A 7850-nucleotide genomic window follows, 5' to 3' on the forward strand; every position below is an offset into this window, starting at 1 on the left:
CCCTTTCCTGATGGGTGCCCAAAGTGCCCTTTTGTTGAGGCAATTGTTTTTTTTTAATTATTTCTTTTTATATGTGTGTGTGCGTGCAGAGTCCTGTCTGTGCCCCTCAACAATAATATTTAACTATTAATCACAGTTTTGCTAAATAAAAGGATCTGGCTTGTATCAGTCACATGATCTCATTTAACCAATGATCGCAGAACGCGCTGGTTACGAGCCGGGAACGAGCTCACAAAGAGCACGCGCATTTTTTGCGGTCCGGAGCTGTAGGAGAAACACAAGTTAACTCAGAGACACAGACTGATGCGACAAAACCAGTAAGTAGGTGTACAGCGCACACTGTAGTGTATAGCACACAGGAGTATTAGCTTATTACGTACACGTTGGTAAGCTGTCTTGTGGCAACTGACGAACTGAAACAAACGAGCGTGCTGTGTGTGCAACAGCGCGACAAACATTACCTGTCCTAACTGCACAAGTAGTGCTGGTCATAGCTGCTAGCTCACTGGGTAAGGCTGTCATGGGTCTGTAGCTCTGTCACCGTTTTAGGGAACATATTTAGTTTTAAAGTAAGTTACAGAGCATTTCCTGCCTTTCTGGGGGGATTATATTTCACTAAAAAACGATCTAATATGCATGTCCACATAATAATGATTATAATTATAATATTTAAAAAACACACGCTGTATTTTAAAGAACGTACATTAAGAAACAGATTATATTAGATTTATATTTTAAATAAGACAAAATGCTGATTTTACAGCAGCAAAATGATTGTATCTCTACAGTTTAAAAATGTAATAAGCTTTCTCCCTGCACAGAGTGGATAGTGAAACAAATGGAATCATCATAAATACATTATTTCATATTTATTACTTTTTTCCCCTCATTGCTTTATTATTGTAGCTCTAGTAATAAATAATAAGGGAAGGATTCTGGATCAGCACCATGATGGAAACTTGTGCCCACAGTATATACAGTATTCTGAAGAAGGTCTAAAATGTCACTGTGTGTGCATGTGTGTGTTTTATGTATATGGATTTTTAAATTATTACTCATGATATAACATTGTCCAGACATGCCTGGTAAGGACATGAGGAGGAAACAGTAGGAGCTGTATGAGGCTACTAAAGGTAATGGATCCCTCAGCAGCTGGATTACAAAGAGCACAGGTAACATTAACACATGTACCAGTTGTTGGAGAGATATTCCAGTATAAACAAAAATAATAAGCACAACTGAAATGTTTTGCTTCTATAACATTTTTCTGTCATCATTTTATTATAGATTAAGTGTAAGAGTTGTTAAGTGTGGATAATTAAATAATAGTTTATTGCAATAGCAAGTTGTGCCTTGTTCTCAGATGGACAGCAAGTGGAGAGTGATATATGAAATGATGGGATGGAAGGAAGAAGAGAAGCAAAGAGTGATTCACAGTCTAGTTTATTTCTCAGTTTTTTGTTGCCTTATGGTTCCAAGCGCTGTCACCAATCTTTGCATTTTGTTATTATCTCATGACACTTGTTTAATCAGCTACCATCTCTCCTATGGAGTTTTTAATGTCTACAGTCTCAGATCAGCACAGCCCTGCCCTCCAGCACTATCAGCAGCAGGAGCAGCAGCAACACCTTAACAGCAACATTGTACCCATCAGGTAAAACATAGGCTACGTTTGCTTTGCCTTGTTACCCATATTAGATTCTTGATGAATGTGTGTTGTTGTTATTCAGCCTGGTTCAATGTGCCCCTTTTTAGCTTTAAGCACCCGCCCCTTTAAACGTCTCTGCCCTGACAGCCACCACCAAACAACTGAGTTATTTTTATACACCGACCAGCATCTGGCCAATCCACCACCTTTCATTGTTTATACAGTTACAAAGAAAAAAAAAAGTCACCGGGCCACCGAGCAAATGCCCGGTATGCCTGACGGCCAGTCCAGCTATGGGCGTGGCATCAGTTAACCCTTTGCGTGCCAACTGTGGCACGCATGCCTAGGGTTGCCAACCCCTGCTGTAATCAGTTTACTACTTTTTCATATTTGTATGAAAGAGCAATCAAACTCTCTCAGGGGTATGAAATAACCCTTTGATTGAAAGCAAACCAAGCCACATACAAAGTCACACAGATCACCTTTCATCCCTATTCTGAACGTCATCAGGTCATCTTGACCATGTCAACATGCCTAAGGTAAAACGGTGAAACCAGTTTGTTGTCTAAGAGTTAAAACAGTCGTGAATGGGTTTTATTCACCATAGAGTTGAAGTAATTCAGTAATATTTGAGTGATAATTTTCTCCTGCAGAAAAAAAACAACCTCAATATCAGTGCAGATGGAGTCACATGACTACTCCCTGTTTTCACCGGTCAAATCGTTTTTCTTGCATGAGCTTCGTAGTTTCCTAATGAGGAATGTCGACATCCGAAGACAGTCCGGCAAGAGCATTGTAAGAAGCGCATTCTGTAAGTTGTTGGAAAAGTGACATGTTAACGTATTGGAGGGGATCATTTCTAAGCTATAACAGTTTAGCACTTTATAACTGACCTGGACTGCGTGTGATAGACAGCCAGTGGTGCAGCTGGAGTGACCCACGGTGTTCAAAGCCTCACGAGCAAACGCTGTAGCGCTCTTCATGAAGCTGTTCACTTTCACATTTTTTGTCATGTTGGTGGACACCAGGAAGGGAGCCACACACTGAGGAGAGATTAAGGGAGCCAGAGTTATTTGGCTTTTAACTGAAAAAAAAATAATGAAATTTTGAAATTTGACCAGAGTTGCACACTTTACCTGGACAGTAATTCCCTTTGACTTGTACTCTGCATGGAGACACTGAGAGAAGTATGTTACGAAAGTCTGGAATAAAGAAGAAAACAGACAAACCAACAAGTGAGCATCATCAAACCGTGTGCCAGTGAGAAAACATTACAGTGTGACGGGGTCAGCGTATATCTGAAACAATGAGTGCAAGTACGTCATACTGAAACAGCACCTTGGAGGCAGAGTAAAGCGTCAACAAAGGCTGTGGATGGACACCTGTCATAGACGAGATGTTGATGATCAGCCCCTTTCCTCTGGGTCAAAGATGGAAGGCAGACATCCATTACATCATCCCATACCTTGCTACCTAATAATCACTTTAAATTTGAATGTTTCTGTCTTTACCTTTTAACCATGTCTGGGAGAACCAGTCTGGTCATCTGAATTGAGACAACATAAACTCATTTAGGTATCAATCAGTGGTTATTTATTGGAGAAAGCTGTGAAAATTACTCAGAAATACCCACAAAGACCTCTCACCTGAGGGACTGACAGTATGTTACAGTTGATCACTTGAGTGATTTTCTGGTCAGAAAAACACAGAAAATGAAAAAAGGATTGTTATCAGAAGAAATATATTAAACAGTTCATTAACTGTTTAATAACATTAAAACACGACAACGCTTACCTGTTCAGCATCCGGTATTTCCAGGAAATAGGCAAAACAGTCAGTACTGGTCATTCCCACATTGTTAACTATGTGGCATAAGGACATGCAAAATTAGCAGCTTCAGTAAGTAAGTATGTAAGAAAAAGGCAAGTTGGAAAGTAGGTGGGTATGTATTACCCAGAATTCCAATCTGCAGGCCTTGTAGTTCCTTGGCTATGGCAGTGTAGATACTGTAGCCATGTGTGAAGTCCACTGGGATGGTCTGAGTCTTTCTTCCATACACACCCTCTGACGAAAACAAACAATATATTTTTGATTATTTTGTCTCAATAGCCGCAGAAAGTAGTATTTTCCTTGAACTCACCGATTTCTCTGGCAACAGTTTGAAGCTTGTTATCACATCTGCTTATTAAAACAATATCCAGGCCTCTTCGTGCCAGCTGGAAGAGAAAAAGAGAGAGTTTGTGGCTGTCACACAACAAGGAGACAAAGTCAGTCAAATTGTTTTATAATTCTGAACTTAAAAAACACATGTCTTGGTCTTGGAGTTTACTATCAACAATTTTATTAACTGTGAAAACTTATTTATAAGTTAGCTGTAAAATTGATAATTTTTCACACTGCGTGAACAAAAATATATTTGCAAGAATGATTATCACATCAACAGTACATCATGAGGCGATATTAATTGCTGCATGACTACACACTACCTAAAACTCCATCGTAATAACGCAGCTACATTATAAGATACTGAAATTCACAACTTCCTGTTTTCCGTGAAAAGAAGTGACAAAAGTAACAAAAGAAAGTCTCGGCTACAAAATAGCTGTGTGTGTGTGTGTGTGTGTGTGTGTGTGTGTGTGTGTGTGTGTGTGTGTGTGTGTGTGTGTGTGTGTGTGTGTGTGTGTGTGTGTGTGTGTGTGGGAGAGAGAGCGATTGTTAAGGGGAGCTGATGACTCACCTCAGTGGCATAAGCTTTACCAATACCAGATGTGGCACCGGTGACAACTGCACAGAGGAGAAAGCAGAAAAACGTCAGATCAGTTTTATTTCTTTCAACACTCCTGTCAAACCCAGCAGGAGTTTTAAACATGGATTTGTTGTGGACAAAGATAATGTGTTTTGCTTTCCTTATACAAATATACATTTTTAAATGTGGATTCAAAGCAGAAACTTCCATTATTTCTGATCAGCAGTACGGCACAACCAGCATTACTGTGAATGTAGTGATAACCAACTAGTAAGATTGCTAGTTGACAGAGGATATCAAAAAGCAGAATAATAAAAATCAGTATCATCTGATAGGTTTACTGGAATAATAGCAGTCAAAACATGGGCAAAATTGTATCTATTAATAAAAAAGATCCAGTTACAGATTCTCGTGTAGAATTAGACTATTTTGTATTTAGTGCAGATAAACATATACCTCAAATGCAACTTTATTTGCATGCCTCATCTCAATGAGTCATTCCAAAGTAACAATGTAATTTTAGAAGCATTTAGGAGGAAATGTAACCAACACAAGAGTAAAAGTTGCAAGTGGAATGTAAGAATGTGATTTCAGAGTATTCAGCCTTGATTTAAATGAACGGAGTGCTGCAGCAGGCCTCTAGTTCTCTGAGAGTTTGCTTCAGATACGTGGAGCATTAAAATTAAACGCTTCTTCTCCTTGTTTAGTTTGTGCTCTGGGGATAGATAGACCTGTCCCAGATAAGCTTAGAGATTTGTGTGGCGGCCAACATAGCAGCAGATAACACATGTATTTTTTTTTTTTTTGATCAAGGTCTTTTTATTGAACAAAGAATTGCTTCCAACAACAATTATGGCAAAATTAACAGACAGTTGTGCCCCCACCCCCCCCAGAACAGTGTAACTAAAACCCAGCCAGAGAGGAAAGGAGAGACAAAATAACATAAAATAAAATAAAGTTACAGATACAAAGTGAATAATAAAATAAATGAACAACAGCAAGAGAAAAAAAAAAAAAAAAAAAACCCCACTCACACGCACATTAAGCAATAGTATCCGGACTTAATCTTTCAAAGTAAGTAAGAAAAGGTTGCCATGTGTCATAGAACCGCCGAACCGAACCTTTTACAGTGTAGCGGATCTTTTCCAGCTGAGTATAGTACATGACATCCTTAACCCATTGCCCATATACAGGTGGAAGTGGCTCTTTCCATTTCAATAATATCATTCTACGGGAGATAACACATGTATTTTGACTGCAAACCAGTCAGTTCTATGTAAACCGAAGACACTGTGATGATCTGAGAGTTGGCATGATAAAAATGTTAAGAAAAGAGGTACCATGTCCAGGGCTTTGCAGTCCTGACCCTAAAACCGCCACAGCTGGCACTGTTACATTTGAAGAGTACACTGTAATTCCTCTTCTTTAACCTTACCTGCCCATTGTCCGTATGTTCTCAAGTCCACTTGCCATTTTGATGATAAAACAAACTCTCTAAATCCACACCAACATCTCCAAGTGATTTTCAGAAGGTAGAAAGTCACAGTCATTCCTCCAATGATGGCCAGTAGGTCAGCAAACAACATCTTGTTGCAGAGCTCCTTTGCTTCTAGCTCAGAGTACAAAATGCCAAAAAAGTGGCTCAACTGCCAAACTTTGGGCAGTGAAAACTGTTTATCTGTAACGCCCCTCCTCCTCCACATTACCCCACCCCTGATTGAATGCTGCTGTCATGAAAGGTGACCCTGCTGGACACATATGGCCCTAAACCTCCATTACAGACCACTTTTTGGAAGCACACCTAAGCTTTTGAGTCTTTACAGAGTTGTACACTATAATTTCATAATGATATTATTAAGAGTTTGTTCACTTAACATAAAAACATCAAGTTGCAGTTGATCGTAAGCATGCTAAACGACAAGGGAAAGCTCTTAGTTGTAACTGTCATGTCCGATGGCACAAAATGCAAAGTTTTTTGTTAAGATGTCTTTCAAACATGCTGCAGTTGTAGTGTTTCTGTTTTTTATTTTTGTCTTCAAGCCCAAGCTTACTTTCTCCAATATACAGCTCTTTCTGTAACCCGAGTCCTGTATGGTACGTATAAATGTCAGGATTTCCCTTTAACGCGCTGCAGGATGCAGCAGGTTCTAACAGCAATCACATGTGAATCTAATCGTCAAAAGCCTGGAAGTACGACTCATCAAATGGTGTCAGTGCAGATAAAAGCAATAACGTAGTTGTGACAGCTACTGACAGCTGATAAATCTCAGCTGCAGTTACAATCTGTCACCTTTTATTGTCAGTAGAAACAGTCCCATCCATTCATGCAACAACCAACGTCTGTACACTGATAAACTCAAAATGCTCTCGATAATTGTCTGAGCAACAATACATGTGATAGCCCATAAATGCTACACAAGCATATTTAGAGCTGTGATCAAGCTGCTATCATTAAAATGATAAAAAATTGAACTGGGTCACTTGCAGTGTTCAGAGCCATAATGACTCCCCGTGGCAAAATAAAGTGTGTTTTGTGTAAAAATGGGTCAATTCATATTTCTACAAGTGTGTCTTACATTACTAACCCCTCTCTACCATAAAAAAAATACTATATCAGGGCTCTAGAGTGCGACCAATTTGGTCGCAAATGCGACCAAATTTTTCAGTGGTGCGACTAAAAATAAATATTTGGTCGCACAGGTGCGACCAACTGTTCCGGTAACAAAAAAAAAAATCTCTGTAACTCTCCGTGTGGTCAACAACAGACACACATTATGCCCCTATCGTGGACTAAACCAATCAGAGATAGTCAGGGGCGGGACCTCTCTGATTGGCCGTGGTCCAGTTGAAAGTGCAGGTGGAAGAGAGAGGTGAGTAGCTTGAATAAAGCGATATCAATTCATTAACGGATTCCACACAAAGACCTAAACACGGAGCGGACCCAACACATCAGAATCAGCTTCGTCTTTCTCGGCTTTCTCACCCGACGGCCTGAACACGGACACGCTGTCGGAGCTTAGCGATTCTTCGGGTCCGCGCTGTGTTTACGTCTTTTTGCGCTGATTCTGAGCTGCAGGTTTTGCCTCTCTCCAACCAAAATTCACCGAGCCTGCAGCAAAAGAAGCAGCAAACTGCGCTTCACATTTGATCAATGTCGTCATGAATTCCCTCTGACTTTTGCTGTTTTGCTTCCACCACGATAAAAATCACACTTCCTGCACAGCTCTCTCTCTCTCTGTACTTCAGGAACAGTTTCCCGTCTCAAATCTGTTTTCTGCATTATTCATTCGCTTATTACCCACCAGTCTAGCGTTGTTTACAGCGCTTTTTCTTTTTTCACTTAAATGACCTCGGACAAGAAAGCCTAATTTCTGCTGTTCAATACTGAAGAAATTCAAATTTCTTAAAATTATGCAAAATTGCAGAATATTTTTAAGGTTATCTGCTATAAAAAGC

The 7850-nt window shown here is 39.7% G+C and overlaps 1 protein-coding gene across 1 annotated transcript; it reads right to left on the bottom strand.

Annotated features, from left to right (window-relative positions):
• Positions 1-1424: 1424 nt before the first annotated feature.
• On the bottom strand, positions 1425-6043 carry hsd20b2 (hydroxysteroid (20-beta) dehydrogenase 2). The gene is made up of 11 exons (XM_085469977.1): positions 5830-6043; positions 4386-4432; positions 3789-3864; positions 3602-3712; positions 3443-3510; positions 3295-3339; positions 3160-3194; positions 2987-3068; positions 2785-2850; positions 2542-2691; positions 1425-2457 (listed from the first exon to the last, which is right to left on the bottom strand). Exons 1-11 carry the CDS (start codon positions 5978-5980, stop codon positions 2344-2346), a joined length of 945 nt encoding a protein of 314 aa, XP_085326103.1. The 5' UTR covers positions 5981-6043; the 3' UTR covers positions 1425-2343.
• Between the last annotated feature and the right edge of the window lie 1807 nt (positions 6044-7850).

The sequence above is a fragment of the Copadichromis virginalis genome, linkage group LG10 (genome assembly GCF_057382275.1).
Source record: "Copadichromis virginalis isolate Kocher_CV1m ecotype Utaka linkage group LG10, C_Virginalis_male_GT1.1, whole genome shotgun sequence".
Lineage (NCBI taxonomy): Eukaryota > Metazoa > Chordata > Actinopteri > Cichliformes > Cichlidae > Copadichromis > Copadichromis virginalis.

Bases quoted from the DNA above. Each gene is read 5' to 3' on its own strand.
- hsd20b2 (XM_085469977.1), bottom strand. From the start codon at position 5,980: ATGTTGTTTGCTGACCTACTGGCCATCATTGGAGGAATGACTGTGACT. The intron at 3,865-4,385 runs GTGAGTCATCAG...TTTCTCTTCCAG, and splicing joins GTAAAGCTTATGCCACTGAG to CTGGCACGAAGAGGCCTGGA. The intron at 3,069-3,159 runs GTAAAGACAGAA...TCTTTGACCCAG, and splicing joins CTCCCAGACATGGTTAAAAG to AGGAAAGGGGCTGATCATCA.